This window comes from Astatotilapia calliptera, chromosome 4, assembly GCF_964374335.1.
Source record: "Astatotilapia calliptera chromosome 4, fAstCal68.1, whole genome shotgun sequence".
In the NCBI taxonomy this organism is placed as follows: domain Eukaryota; kingdom Metazoa; phylum Chordata; class Actinopteri; order Cichliformes; family Cichlidae; genus Astatotilapia; species Astatotilapia calliptera.
The window spans coordinates 20,395,223-20,410,770 of NC_137425.1; the positions used below are offsets into that span (position 1 = coordinate 20,395,223).

Genomic DNA, 15,548 nt, shown 5'->3' on the forward strand with positions numbered 1-15,548 from the left:
AACACTTCCCATAAGCACTTTGAGCATTTACAAAGCTGCTGTTTGCTTCAAACTTGTTTTTTGGACGTATAACGTTGTATTGTTCGGTATTCAAATTAAATTTAGTTCTCTTTGTGAGCATTTCGAGGAAGATTGCCTTTTAAATACCACGCCCGTTTTAAGCCGTACCTTTTTATAATTGGACCGCAGCAACTCTGGGCGAGGTCACGAACCAGTTCCCTGCTGTGATTGGACAGTTAAGATGTCAGTCTTCGTGCTGTGGTCTCATAGGCTGCTTCACCCGGGGATTAACGTAAAGAAAAAACGCTCTACTTCCAATGAACGACAATGAAGAATAAGTAGGAACTCGAACGAATCTGGGATTTTAATTATTTAATAACATAAATTTTGATTTTTACTAGTGGCTCAACAGTTTTACTTCAATATTTTTTGGACGCGCGGGTCAGATAAGAAAGTTCTGGACACATCCTTAAGTGTTTCTACAAGTGTCTAAAACAAGGAAATCAGGCTAACGTTATGTAGCGAGCTAATCTCATTTATCTAGTCCAAAACTCCGTTTTCATTTTACGCCGTTATAACTTCTTCACAAAGGTAAGCCAAGCAGTTTATGTCTCCATTTGGTAATCATTTCAGTCGACTCTACATTTTTGCAAAAAAAAAAGAAAAAAAGAAAGACTTTAAATGTCTGCCGATAAATCTGGGGCAGTCAGTGTCTTCTTCGCCATGTCAGCTCAGTGAGGAAGGGGGCAAATTATTAGATGTCTTAATGGTCACCTGTTGGCTTCATTCTCTGCAGGTATGACCGAGTACAAACTTGTGGTGGTCGGGGCAGGAGGTGTGGGCAAGAGCGCTCTCACCATCCAGCTCATCCAGAACCACTTTGTGGATGAATACGATCCAACTATCGAGGTAAGTGACCAGCAGACGCAAAGTGCTGTAATACATAGTCTAATCTGGCGCTTAACTAGCATCCGTACTGCTCATTAGTGCTACAGATGTGTTATTAATCAGGTTTTTATTTTATCTATCAGAATTAGTCCGGTTTTAATGGTTGATATGTCCCGGTGTTGTTGGAAGAATTGCCGCTTGGAGCAGTTATAAGGATCCCGTGTTTATTTAATAAATTCTTTTCATTTCTGGCAAATGTTTGTCCATAAAACTGAGTATCCAACACAAGCAAAGTCCCAGTTTATGCCCTCAGAAGGAGCGTTTCTTTTAAGTATCGCCATTGCATATTAAAAAGAATCAGATTAATGTAGATTTTAGTTTTACAATAGTGCAGTTACATCACAGGATTGCTATTCCTGCTGCACGACCGCGTAACAAATCTTTTAAAGTGTTTTTGTTTAACACTGAGCTGATTTTAACACAATTTAATTTCATGTTTTTCTGTTAAGAGATTCACAGTCTTTATATATTTTGTGTCTGCAAATGGTGTACGTCACCACGTGGACTGCTGCTGTCACAGTCAGGCCAGAAACCTTGTTAAAACCTGCCCAAAACCTTCTAACACTGTAGTCCTCTGCCAAGGCAAGAACTGGAGGTGCAGCTTTGTCAGCAAGACTGTGCATGAAACACCAAGATGAAGAGGTGATGCATTGGGGCAAGGGATGAGCAAATATCCGTTAAATTTCTGTGCAAATCCTCTTTAATTTAAAATTGTTAAACAGACCTTTTGCCTCAGCAGAGCTCATGTCCTCGGGATAACCTTCTAGTTTAAAGATGGCAATATTTGATAAAAATATAATCATCTTACCTGCAAATAACTGTCACGTTCTAATTTATCCCGTGTAAATAAACGTCAGCCTTCGTGCCAGTAAATGGTGCGATTCCATAATTGCTTATAAAATATTCACACTTGAGCACATTGATTTCAAAATCACCAAGATCTTGTTGCTACATGATGCAGCAGCGTGAGACTCAGGATGATGCATTGCAGCCTAACTCGTGCTGTCTTGCAGGACTCGTACAGAAAGCAGGTGGTGATTGATGGAGAGACATGTCTGCTGGACATCCTGGACACTGCAGGTCAGGAGGAGTACAGCGCCATGAGGGACCAGTATATGAGGACGGGAGAAGGCTTCCTCTGTGTGTTTGCCATCAACAACAGCAAGTCCTTTGAGGACGTTCACCTTTACAGGTAAAGGAAGTTTCGCGGGTTCACGCCAGCACAGACAGCTGGACAAAGAATTCAAACAGTAGTCTCCAAGTAGGACTAATTCCTTATTTCAGTCACACAGAGATTTAAGACAGCTGTGCATAGCTGTCTCAACTGTGCACATTTAGGCACTCAAAGGCTATTTCCTGTTTAGCGAGAACTGCACTTACTTGTCTACCAAATATCTGCAGATAAACTTAGCGTTTCTGCAATTTGTGTGGGGTCATTTGTAGATTTTGTAACTGTTCCAAAAATGTTTTGACTTGTAAATATAAAACGTTGCAAACAGGGAAGCCACAGATAAAAAGTGTAACACACACAGAACCCAGCGAGTGTTGCAACACCAACTAAATTATTCTGTCTGCAAATGATATAACTAAAAAGACCACAGGTCTTCAGTCTGACCTGCTGAATAATATCGTCAGTCTGAACTGATCGACCAGCGTTTGCAACGTGCTCTGTCGCGTGTGTTCTCCTCAGAGAGCAGATCAGTAGGGTGAAGGACAGTGACAGCGTCCCCATGGTGCTCGTGGGGAACAAGAGCGACCTCAGCACCCGCACAGTGAAGACGCAGCAGGCGCAGGAGCTGGCGAGGAGCTACGGCGTGCCGTTTGTAGAGACCTCCGCCAAAACCAGACAGGTAACGGTAACCTGTCGACAGCACTCATCAATCCATTCTTGTGTTCCTGAATAAAACCTCCTGAAACGTCGAATCGGCTTCTTCTCTATTTTGCAGGGTGTGGAGGAAGCTTTTTATTCTCTAGTACGGGAGATCAGAAGATACAAGGAGACCAACCGCAGCAACAAGAAGAGCAAGAAGAACACTCAGAGACGTTGCATGATACTATAGCAAACCACACACAGAGCCAGCATCACTTACAGCACTTGTTTCTTCCTCCCCTCATCCCCACAACTGCCCCTGCACCTTGGAGACATCGCACACACCTCCACACAAGGACGTAGACATGCGGGGAAAGAAAAAACATCTATTTTTATTGGTGTTAAAGTTTCCAGTTATAGTGTGTATTCACAAGGTTTGTTATTCATACATTCATGTGCAGTGTCAATTTAGCAGCGTTTGGGAAAGTGTACTTTTTAAATGTGGTTTTATTGGAGTTTAGTGGGTCATTTTTAGCTTCTGTTGACCATTTAGATGTCAGGAGTTCACGGTAATGCATCACTGCACTTTACACTGTCACATTTCCATTTGTTATTGTAGTGCTCAGCACATTTCCACTTTTTTTTTTATAAAATTTGCTGAATGGTCAGTGTTTGACTTCATGAGGAAACTGTTTAAGTGAGCTGGAGAGTTTGGAGGTTGTTTTATGTTTTTTCCTGTGAGACCACTTTACCATGGAAACGTAGTTAGTCAAAACCTTTTCTAAAATCGTTCCCCTTGTGTGCATTTTTTAAAATACAAATAGGTTGGTGCAGTCTCTGGGGCTTGAAACACGTCAGCATTATTTACTTTTGAATTAATTTTTTTCTAAAAGAAAAAAAAAATCTTGTAGGATTTCCCCGTTAACAAACCTCAAAACTGTGTTTCAAACTCCCAGGTGCACTTTAGTCACTTCCTGTTGTGTGTGGTGAATGCAGATTTTAGAATTAGTGCTACTTTAAAAGCTACTCAGGAATACAGCGTCGAATCAGACGCTGATTTATAACAGAGAAAAATCGGACGATCTGATTCCTCTGCTCGTCATTTTTTTAAGGCCGTTATTGGTGTGAACATTCACACTTGACTCCAAAGTCCATTTTTAACAGTTATTTTGCCGGTGCTAGTGTTGTCAGGGGTTCATTACTGTGTCCAAACACTGTTTATGTGACACCAAACTCCACCACAGCATGTAGTTTGTGAAAACAACGCTGTGGTACTACACAAAACATGTCGAGCACAGGAACACTCGTGAGGTGTGGTCATTTTTCTGTTGAACTACAAACATCCGACAATTTAAAAACCAGCATCTGTGTATTTACTAAAAACGACGTCACTGTTCAGTGAACTAACTTCAGGGGAGTTGCATCTTGCTAACAAGTCAATCCATCCATGTAGGATTTTTACTTTTTTAATTGTCTTAACCAGAGGGCTCTGACTGCCTAATGCATATATGATTATTATATGATCAAGGAGGTTAACTGAGTAAGACGTTGTAAATCTGTAATGCGCTCTGCTGTAAGAAACGAGTAAAAGTCTTCAGCTTTTACATGGTGTCCGTTTTGTTCATATAATTACTTGCGGGCTTTTGAGAGGGAATAACTGATAGGCAACAGGTGCATGTACCTGAATTAGGATGCAGCTTATGATGTAAATTTCCAACGTTTAAGAGGTTTTTTGGCAGCCCTGCCTTGAGAAAGCGTCACCTGCACTTGCACAGGTGATCTTCAGACCAAGCCTCACAGAAGTTATCAGACTGATTTTTCACCAAACATTGTGTCAGCTCTCAAAAAAGGAAAAGAAAAAAGTAAAAAATTGTTTTACCTATCAGCGCTTTTGAACATGAAGTTGTACTAGCGGTTTCCCCAGACCTGCTTTGCTCTCCCGTTGCCGCTTGCAACTATATTTACGGGTTTTTCTTCTGAAGTGCAAAATCAGTGGGGAGGAAGGGCTGTGGTTTGAGGTTTGACTGAGACAAAGTGCTGAAGGTAATCAAGTTCCCCTTTTCATTTCTGTGAAATTATGCACTTTGATGTCAAAGACTCGGGTGTGTAAGTACGTACACAGCTGAACAGGGTCATTCAGAAACTGGAGATGTGACGCTGTTGACGTGTTGATTCATCACTTCTAATGAGATTCCCTTTTAAATGTTCAGTGAGTAAAAACCACAATTTCTTTTTTGATTTTATTTTACAAAACTCTACTTATTGTCATTTATTCATATTAGAAAACATAAAAAAAATAGTCATATATATGCATTTCTTTTTTTTTTAACAAAAGAAAATACAGTGAAAGGTCGTCTGAAATTAGGCACATGAGCGATCGCAGCGAGCTAGCGTCTCCCTCACCATCCGAAACGAGACACCAGCTTGCTCTGGTCGTCCAGGTCTTTCTGAACCTTTTTCCTCATGTAGAAGATCGGACAATCCCGGCTGCAGAGGAGACAGCGGGTACAGCGTTATTGTAATTCTGCTGCAAACCAATCAACCGTTGTCCGTTATCATGAAAATGATCATGTCATTCATATACACACCTGGTGCACAGCACATCTTCATGGAGTGAGCCTTGACAGCGCTGACACTGAGTCCACAAGCGAGAGAAACGCTCCTCCAGCGCATTCAGGTGAAAGATCTGTGGTGATAATGTGGACTAATTAGCAATGCACTAAGACAGACCTAAATTTTATTGGTTTTGTTTTTATCTCCCGACACTCTGATAGAGCAGAGCTATTCTGCTCTGCCACTTTACCTCTTTTTGGTAGAGCTCAGATTCTTTCTTCTTGCAGAAATCACACACGGCCGCTGCAAAGATGCACATTACATGTTATGTGCAAAACTTACAGCTTTGTCATTTTCCAAAACACCAGCTGAAGTAAAGAAGGTGGAAATTGCACACACACACCATCTGTCTTGAGCACAGCTTTGCAGCCAATACAGGTGCTTCTCTTCTGAGCAAACGCCATGAGGCCTCCAACCTTTGAGGTTAACACAGTTTTACAGCGTGTGTGGTCGCCCTCTGAAACACATCACCAAAGAGCAACGATAAGATTCACAGTAACACATCACACCTCTTACGATTATGTTCACAATAACGGTTTTTGGAAAGTCTAGTTCTTCTTTTTATTTCAGTTAACTTTTTTAAACTTGTATTTTCCATACATGTTAAAATACTTGGTCAGGTGTGCTGACTTACTGAGCAGGATGCTTTCCGCTTTGCTCTCTCCCAGGATGGGCTCAAATATTCTCAACAGAGGTTTGGACAGCTGCTGCTCCAGGTAGTATTGTGTGTCAATGGGAATGTTGTTCTCCAGCACGTAGATGGGGTCCTGAATGGAAATGTGGTATGGGGATCATTATCAAAGCTGAATGTTTCCACTAAGAAAGAAACAGATGAAACATCAACACGCCCTACACACCTCTGACTTCATGTATGCCGCTGCTCCCTTCGCAGCCTTGATGATGACATATGGGACTCTGTCTCCCAGGTTGGGGGCGCTACCTGCATCTCTTTTCCTCATCCTGTAAATCAGATTTAAAGGCTTAAATGTTTTTTTCTCTAACATCTTATTTGAAGGAAGACATCTTGGTATCTAGTTATCAACCAATCGGACCTCTCTGCTAGCTCCACGTGCGCCTGCTTGCCAGCGTACTCCTGGGCAGTGCGCGTTAGCTCCTTGGTGATGACCAGCTGGCTGATGTCGATGCGATTGCAGAGCAGGTCTGAGATCACCTCTTTGGCGTGTTCCACGGCCCCCTGGGGATCCCTGAAGAAACATCACAACAGCTCTGGTTGTTGTTTTTAAGCCATGTCAGCATCTCTGGTTCATAATCAACCAGACTGTCAAAGACAGAGCTGAGCAAATTAAGTCCAAAGTTTAGAAATCATGACTTATTTCTGGACTCCACAAAATAAACTGAGTGCAGCCAGAGTATGCGTTTACCTGTCTATGAGGATTTTCTGCAGACAGGTGTTGATGAGGTTAGCCACCAGAGGGCAGTTGTCTCTGCGGACGGTCTCAATACCTTTGCAGTCCATTTTGTCATGCGTGCTTGCACTGGAGGAGAAATACAGGCCTGCGTAGCGCTTCTTATTGATCAGCAGATATGGGTAGTACACCTGGTGAAATATTAATAAAGACATAATTAATACAACAGCTCTTTGAAAGCATCAGGTCTAAGCTAAGAGGACCTGACTGCAAACCCCGGTCACCTTTAGACCTTCACTAGGACTCAGGATAGAGGAAGACCGTGACACATACAGAAAGCAAAAGGCCAAACATCGGGCAGCAGAACTGAAACATGACACACAGTCCTGGACTGTGCTGAACAGCGCGAATCTGGTAAATACTGGAAATTACTTGCTGGCTTGTACTGCTTGGTTACAATTGAAAAAGAAAAAATCCATCTAATTATCTGATATGCACCACAGCAAAGGTAAAATAATGAAGGTCATTCCAAATTAACCAAACTCTCAAGGAAAACTAATTTTCAATCACAAAGTGAAAGTGAACTTTGTAGTGTTTGTTTTTATTTTTATGTGGCCAATTATATTCACAACACAGACCTGTATCATGAAATAAAGCCATAATATGAGCGCCCCCTGTTGGAGTTGGGGGGGCAGTTCCTGCTTCAGTGACAACAACAGGCTACAAAACTGTTCGGGACTTTATTATCTTGCAGAGTCAGTTTTTCAGGTAATAGGTCAGTGCTTTTTGAACATTAAGATCTTCAGATCACCTCATCTTAATCCATTTGAATCACATTTGAGGTTTGAAAACTAGAACCCTGCCTTGCAGCTGCATGTTTCTGTCATACAGTCACACTGCCGTTCATAACAGTGTTTAACCAGATTCATAACAGGCTGCTTAAATAAATTAAGGGGAACACTTAATCATCACAGCATAATGCAAAATTATTTCAGCTTAAGGGATGCAAGTCTGTTCATTTAACCTGCACCGATGTTGAGGCGCCAGCAACATTTGCAGCATGAACGGTATGAAGCGCATGTCGTGGCATGACTAGATTGTATTTGCAGCGAATAAAGTGGGCGTAAAATGCAGAGACAAATATTTACAAGATATAAAAGATAAATAAATAGATCTGCAGCTGTTATTTATTAAACTACATTCACACCAAAACTAAGAACTTCAAGACAGACAAACATGATTCCATCACATTTTTACACTGGTCGCTCCCCAGTTGGCCTTGCACCCAGCACATCCTTGCTGTTGCTCCACTGGTAGCAAATAGGTATTTACATTTTTCCCCCTCAATCAAAAGAAAGTTTTCCACAGTCATGCATTTGAGTGAACTGGTGGACATGCGTACCGGATGTACTGTATATGATCAGTTTTCCTACATGTATTTTTGATGATCCTGATGGAGTCTACAGGCCAAAACACACTGGTCAAAGAATGAAGTTGTTCTTCATACTACAAATGTTGCTGAAGCAACTTCAGCTTCTTCAGCCGTTTTTGGATCTGCCAGTTCTGTCATTCCCCGGCAAATACCACTCAAGCTGCACGCCACTGGGCTACATGCAAAGGTCACAGTAAAAGCTGTCAGACCCTTATACCATGGTCATGAAGCCTGTTCCTCCAGGAGCAGATGACAGTGCTGCTGTTGGGCTCAGAATCTTCTATGTGTGCTTTGTGTAACAGACTGTAAAACCAGTCAGGAGGAAAGAGGAGAGACCGTGACCACCACCTGGAAAAACCACTTCTCTTTTTGGGGGCCATCTTGTTGTTGCCTTTGGCATGCACTAGTTGTCACTTTCATTTGCACCAAAACAGCTGAAACTGTTTCACAATGGCTCATCTGTCCTAACAGGACAAAAATATCGAGACCAAGTGTTTTAAGCAGTGCACATGTAGAGAAGTCGAAGACATTTCTGGACTGAACCGGTACCTTCTCAAACTCCAGTTTGATGGGTGGTGTGAAATGGGATGATACCCACTCGGCCGCCTCTCTCCCGATATCCATGGCCTCTTTTACTGTTGCAACTCCGAGCTTTACCATGACAGAGTCCGTGTCTCCATAAATTACCTGAACAGGACAACAAAACATATAACGTGTCAAGTGTTTTTGATACATCAGATCATCAAGGAATAAGAGATTGGTTCATAACTGGGCTCACCCTGGCGTCAGCCTGGTAGCCATTGGAAAGTGTGTACTTAGACTCCACCAGCTGCTTGGTTTGCTCAATCATCTGTCTTCCAAAACCAGTGACACTCTGGATGAGACAAAATGCAATATTTCAATACATTTAAATCACTAAATTACCAATGATGCTGGAAAAACATTTAGCATTTCAGCCACACTGCAGGTCAGAAGTTTTGATGTTTAGGGAAAAGATCTTCTCACAAAACAGCCTGAAACTGAGATCACTGTAGTTCAGCTATCACCTACAGAAAGTCTTTGTTTTTGTATTTTTTCAGGGGGGGTAGGGTAACATTTTTCTCCACCTGTTCTGTGGTTTCTTTTTCAACACTAATCTTTGCCCTACATCTCTGATGTTTTCTGTTTACATCTGTGCACAATACAAAGTACTGTGCAAAGTAGTTTAATGAAGGCAACCTGGTTTAGACTGACAAATGCAGTGTTGCAGATCCTGAATTGTGAACATTTGATGTCCAAAACAAGTCATCCAATCTAAAGCGCTGACCTGTGAGATCTCTAGGCAGGGCAGTTTGCCCACTTGGGCCCCCGTGAAGCCATACACAGAGTTCGCGCTGATTTTGAGGGCCAGCTGTCGGCCGTCCAGCACCTGCTTCTTGAAGGGGTCTGTTTCCTTTTTTAGCTCTGCTTTGGCCCTGCAGACAGACGGTGGGATCACACAGGTTGTGAACTCATAGATCAACTATTTCCAACTCAACTCTTCTTCTACAGCTTTTGGAAGATCGTCATTCCAGTCCAAACAGTTTCTGTGATTGATTTTAAACAATTCAAACCTCTTTCGGGCAGACAGCAGGTTTTCCAGGATCTCTGGGAGAAGTCCCTTTCTTAGAGAACTCTTCACAAAGAGATCGCCTGTTGGAGTCTTGATGAAGTCCTCGGGAGCCAGGCTGAACACATACAATCGGTTAATGACTCAGCTTTCACTCAAATATAATATAAACAGTGCATGAATAAAGTGAATTCACATCGTGCACAACTGTTCTGATCTTAACTTGGTTAATGGCCTTAAACTAGCTAAAGAAGCCTACCTATAAATTCAATTGCTTTGTTAGTTTCACATGACCCTTTGAATACTGTTCAATATAATTTTTGTAGTTTTCAATGGAAGTAGACAAAACACATTAAGCTTGTTTGTCTGCATGCTTTATTTGGCTGACTTTTAACGCTGGTTCTCTGTCCTGAGACAACCCCAAAGGGATGCAAATCTCAGAATCTCTGAATCCTGAGTTTTGCTTGTTAGGAGAATGCATAAACCATTACACCACAGGATCACCTAAAAAGAAAATTGCTTACCCCAGTTTCTCCACTGAGCCTTTCTGCAGCAGAGTGGTGTAGCACAGATTGTGAGCCATCATGATGGACGGATACAAGGAGGAGAAATCCAATGTGGTAATGGGAAGGCTGTAATATCTACACGGAAGAGAGCAGGGTAGAAAATTACATGACAAGGCTGCAGATGTAACACGTGAAGACAACAGTGGACTGACACAAACATAGATGCATTTACCCTTTCTCTGGCTCAATGACAGTAGCTCCAGTGTAGTCCTCGCCTCCTTCTGTCTTTACAACGGGCATTACCAGATCCTGTTTTGTGGCCTAAACATAAACACGCACTCAGTTTCCAAATCCCAGGTATGCAAATGCAGGAGCCATGTTCGCTTCGGCATTGTTACCTGTCGCAGCAGCTGAGAGACTACTTTGATCTGCTGGCCTCGTGAGAGCAGGTACGTGAGAGGCACACCGGTCACTCTGGCCATCTCCATGTAGTTAATCACACACATTAGCTTCAGCAGCAGGCGCAGGGGCAGATAGGCGTCTTTCAGACAGTAGACTGCCAAACGACGGCGCGTCTGTTCATTTCCATTCTGTGACAGAGGAAGAAAGGGAAAAACAAATTAATATTAGATAGTTTTTTTAAATTCCCAACAAGGCTGTCTTGATCTTACCTGCAAATCAGTGATGATTGAGTGCTGCACATCCTCCTTCTGCTCTTGCAAAAAGTGGAAACTCACAGCGTTCAATGTGTATGAGCGCAACTTATAATCCCTGAGAAGAACCTGAAAGAAAAGGCACCAACTCAAAGCTCAGTCTTCCCCTAACAACATTCCCAAATACAAAATGTACCGCATGTCTTTGTTGACCTGCACAGAAAGAGAAAGTACTGACCTGCAGCAGGTCGAACTGAACACGGCCCTCCATGTTAATGGTCTTGTTTTCTCTGCGGCCCATCTGCTTGCTCTGAAAATTCAAGTCTTTCAAAACTGATTTGATGCCTCGCACTCGGCCCAAGTACGGAAAATAATTCACCTGAAAATGAGAGAACATTTATCACCTAGTGGATAAACACGGGAATGAGTGAGCAATTAGGTTTTTCCATTAAATCGTCAATATACATGTTGAAGCTTCATCTTTCAAGAATAGTTCAGGCTTTGTCAGTGGACTAAAATAAATGAAGCTCCATCTAACCTTTAAAGCAGCTGCCCTGTTGAGCAAGTACGGAAAGTCAAAGTTTTGGATGTTGTAGCCAGTAATAATGTCCGGATCAACAGTCCTCAAAAACTCAGCCCAGCTCTGCTCATACAGACACAAAACAAAAAAAATATGACTTGAAAGGAAACAAAGAAACCATATCAAACTATGTATGCATTTCACTGCTTTAAGTGTACACGTGTATACCTGCAGTAACTTCGTCTCTTGTGTAAAGCACAGTATCTGAGAGCCAACGATGCTGGCGCAGGACTGCAGGGTGAAGACTGTGCGAATGAAGGGCTCCATTTCACCCTGACGCTGCACCATAGATGCAATTTGAATCACAGGATCTTTGTCCGGTTCAGGGAAGATTCCTGGAAGTAAAGAGGCAACACCAGAGTCATTTGATTTTCATCAAGTTAGACCAGCCTTGGTCATGCGCTTAAATAACGTTTTAACAGTTATTCTAACGCGGAGTAAGAACTCCAGAGAATTCTTGTGTAAACAAAGCACCTTTTCTTCCTGCGCACTCTATGTCAAAGCTGAGGACTCTGAGTGGTGCAATCCTCTGCCACTCTCCCTCTGCGGGGTGACTTATCAGATCCTTCCATCCCACATCCACCTCATACTGACACAAGGAGGCCTGGAGGAAAAGAACAAGAGTGGCAAAGTTCACAAACACCATTTACCTATACAAAAACATTAAAACCGCACGATCGAACATGAAATTAAACTAGTGACCAAGGTAACATCGTGAGAGATTGTACACCCACCTTTCCTGGGGACTGAGAACTCGTGTTACCCGTGCTCTTCTCTTCGCGCACTCTGTACTTCCCTTTTGGGAGCTCAATCCAACAGCAACCCACCACGTTGCTGTCCACCATAAACCTGACAACACATACACATGCATGAACATATACACACACAGTCTAAAGAGACACAATGTTGTTGTTTTTTTAAATTTACTGGCAGTTTTCTACATACAACATTTATCCACATAACTTCGTTAATTACAATAAATGGCTTCCTTTGAACACTTTAACAATGCTGGGATTTCAACAGTGTTTTTGCATCAACAAAACGCTACAGTGAGTATAAGTTTAACCTTCGGTTTCTTTTGGTATTTTCAAAAAAGGATACAGCTTCCTTTTGTGTATTTAAACGATAACGGTCATTTTCATCTCTCCACCATGTTTTCCAAATTATTTTGTACCTTTTTCTTAAGCACACACACCTGATTTCAAAGTCTATGTTGGCCTCGTAGGATTGGTAATTGCTGGTAGGGAAATGGGCAAACTTAAAGCCCTGTTCCAGCAGTCTCTTTGCGGGGGCGATGAGACGAGGCATCGCCATGGTTATCCGCAAGAAATCGATAATGTGTTTCCCATGGTAACCATACATGCCTGTGAGAAAGAAACAAAAAACAAAAACAAAAAGAGGGATAAGTGACGTTTTCATCTCAAATGAACACCATTTTGTTTTATAATCGTATAAGATTGTAACACACAGTAATAAAGTATAAAAGTTAATGTATTACTGAATGTTGCTATCCAACAAGGTTCAAGACCTTGATCACAATACACATCTGCATTTGTGCTTGTCTTCACAGACTCTGTTTTTTTGTTTTTTTTCCACTTAATAATAAACTTGTACTCACTCTCTTTGCGGGTGATGTCCACAGCCAACACTGTGACTGAGATATTGTCCTTATTGGAGCGCATGTCCTTCAGGACAGCAGAGTTCAGCTCCTTTTTAAATTCCACCAGGTGAGCAGACATGAACCCTTTTCAATTAAAGCAACCAGAGGGCAACATTAGATTTAGAGCATGAATTACATTTTTATTATTTTCTCCCTAAAAGCAGAAATTAGACAGCTCAGAACAAAGAGAAGAGGTTACAACTGTAACAGCTACTTTAAAGCTATTTATAGTGAGGAAACATAGTATACCACATAAATGCAAAGTCAACATGATGACAAGCACTCACCATTTGGAGCAGGGACGTAGAAGTAAGGGGCAAAGCCGTGAACATGGCAGCACACGCTGTTGCCATTGTCTGTTACACCAAACATCCGAATGATTGGCACTTTTCCTTGCGACTGACCGGGCATGCCCGCTACCGTTTCCCCTGCATGACACAAAACCATTGAAAGCCAAATTACACACCACAATATTCATAAGCAACAACGAATATGCTCTGAAAGGTTGATATAACTAAGTCAGCTCGGATGTTTTCATATCATGCTACAAGCTCGCCAGGTCGATATTTCTGGGACTCAAATTTAGAGCAAAAGCAGCTTTGACAAACATTATATTTGATAATTACCCAAATAGTAGTCCAGATCAATCTGCTGGAACACCAGAGTATCAGATGATGGGTCCAGTGAGGGGGCAGGAGGACGTCGCCAGCGAGGGTTTAGGTCTGCTGAGAAAAGGTCACCTGACAGGATGGAAGAAGAAATTAAATTATCATGCTTGAGGGATCTGTAACTTTACTACAGGTCACTAAATAACTCATTAAATTCCTCCTGTGTGATGAGAACATTTACATCACCTGTGAATGTGCGCTTTGCAGTTTAATACTGACCTACTGGAATAACATCGTGTCCCGCCTGCCCCTCCATTTCCTCTGCATCCATATCTGCTTCTTCAAACATGGACAACTCCTCTTCAAACTGCGAAGGACTGTCCTCCCATTCACCCATTGTTTTACCCCGTTTGGCCTGGGATGGACCACCCATGAGACGGCTGCCGTTGTGTCGTTTATGATCCATGCCTGCAAGCTGATTTAAAGAAAACTTGGTAAAAATCTATGGAACAAACTTGGAGGTTAAAAGTCTGTAATATGTTTAAGCACTTAAATGTGCAAGCTCATGCGGTCAAAGTGTAGTTAGGAAAATGAGTTTTAGTTAACTTAACATATTCTTCTAACCATTTTCTAAACAGAAATGAACCAAAATTGTTTATGCAAGGAAAATCCTGTAAGTATGACTCTTTGCTCAGTCTATATTACTCCTGATCTGTATCAGTATACTCATATAATGAGTAAATATGTAATGTAGGCCAGTGACAGATAAAATTAGTGCAATGCTTTCAGTAATAACTCATTATAGCTGCACTGGAGGGTATTTACAAGTGAAAGGTAGAATGTACAGAGTTACAATAAGAAGGAGCGATATCAGAACACAGTTTAAAAGGGAACACATGCAGTCTCGACACCGACCGTCAAAAACACAGTAAAACAAACTGGTGCTTATTAGTCATGGGACTAGTAGTAATCATCCACAACCTTCCCATCGCACAGCCTGTTGCCATGTTACTGTGAGTGCTGTCGCACACCTTGTAGCTCCACACAGCACACTACACAGTTAGCCTAACATCCAAACAGTGCAGGTCTCTGTCCCCTTCACCTCTACATTTGTGATAATTCATCCACGTGTCAGTGGCGTACTTTCAAATGTAACATTTGACTGGAAGGTATGAAATTATATGACACTCAATAATGGAGCAGTAAAGCCTCATGACAAGGTACACGGACGTTTCTTTTCTTTGTAAGAGCTAAGGCAGTAAGCTAGCGCGCGGGTATAAACACATACAGGTCTCGCGCCCTCGGGCTAATCTTACCCAGTTGTAGAAGCAATCCTTCCGTGAAATCTGCCACGAAAACGTATCAGTGGCTGCTGCGTTTCTAACTTCTAAACGCCTAACAATGGCACTTCCTCACAACAGAACCGGACTGAGAACTGCTCCCGCCACCCTTCTTTGATTTGCAAACTTTCACCGACGAACGCGCGGAAATTTTGCGTCTAGATACCAGGCTAAGAAATAAAGCAATGGCCAACCACGTCACAGAATGGGCGGAAACCTAACGGCATAAAAGAGGAAGTTGAGCGCGACTCGACTAAACCCAGTGCAAGAAAAAGACGGTGTTTTCCCGGCAAAATGACGTCGGATAGTACGTAGTAGTAATGGAGGGAAATTTGCTTTTTTTTAACCGTCTTTCCTGTTTTTTGTTTTTTTTTTTAAGATAGACAGATAAATAGATATTTGGCATGCTTCATTCATTTAAGTAGTATAATTGAGTTAGAATT

The 15,548-nt window shown here is 42.0% G+C and overlaps 2 protein-coding genes across 2 annotated transcripts; one reads left to right on the forward strand and one right to left on the reverse strand.

Annotated features, from left to right (window-relative positions):
- The first annotated feature begins 289 nt into the window (after positions 1–289).
- LOC113020994 (GTPase KRas) lies at positions 290–4,362 on the forward strand. Its single transcript, XM_026165337.2, has 5 exons — positions 290–591; positions 797–909; positions 1,962–2,140; positions 2,639–2,798; positions 2,895–4,362. The coding sequence occupies exons 2-5, from the start codon at positions 799–801 to the stop codon at positions 3,006–3,008; spliced, it is 564 nt and encodes a 187-aa protein (XP_026021122.1). The 5' UTR covers positions 290–591; positions 797–798; the 3' UTR covers positions 3,009–4,362.
- Positions 4,363–4,984: 622 nt separating this feature from the next.
- Positions 4,985–15,293, reverse strand: pold1 (polymerase (DNA directed), delta 1, catalytic subunit). The gene is made up of 27 exons (XM_026165333.2): positions 15,082–15,293; positions 14,045–14,240; positions 13,784–13,897; positions 13,445–13,585; positions 13,116–13,241; positions 12,693–12,861; positions 12,232–12,346; positions 11,972–12,101; positions 11,666–11,832; positions 11,456–11,560; positions 11,156–11,296; positions 10,936–11,046; positions 10,663–10,854; positions 10,497–10,585; positions 10,283–10,399; positions 9,763–9,876; positions 9,477–9,624; positions 8,949–9,044; positions 8,720–8,857; positions 6,754–6,929; positions 6,424–6,576; positions 6,229–6,331; positions 6,006–6,138; positions 5,715–5,828; positions 5,562–5,614; positions 5,347–5,444; positions 4,985–5,245 (listed from the first exon to the last, which is right to left on the reverse strand). The coding sequence occupies exons 2-27, from the start codon at positions 14,229–14,231 to the stop codon at positions 5,158–5,160; spliced, it is 3,318 nt and encodes a 1,105-aa protein (XP_026021118.2). The 5' UTR covers positions 14,232–14,240; positions 15,082–15,293; the 3' UTR covers positions 4,985–5,157.
- Between the last annotated feature and the right edge of the window lie 255 nt (positions 15,294–15,548).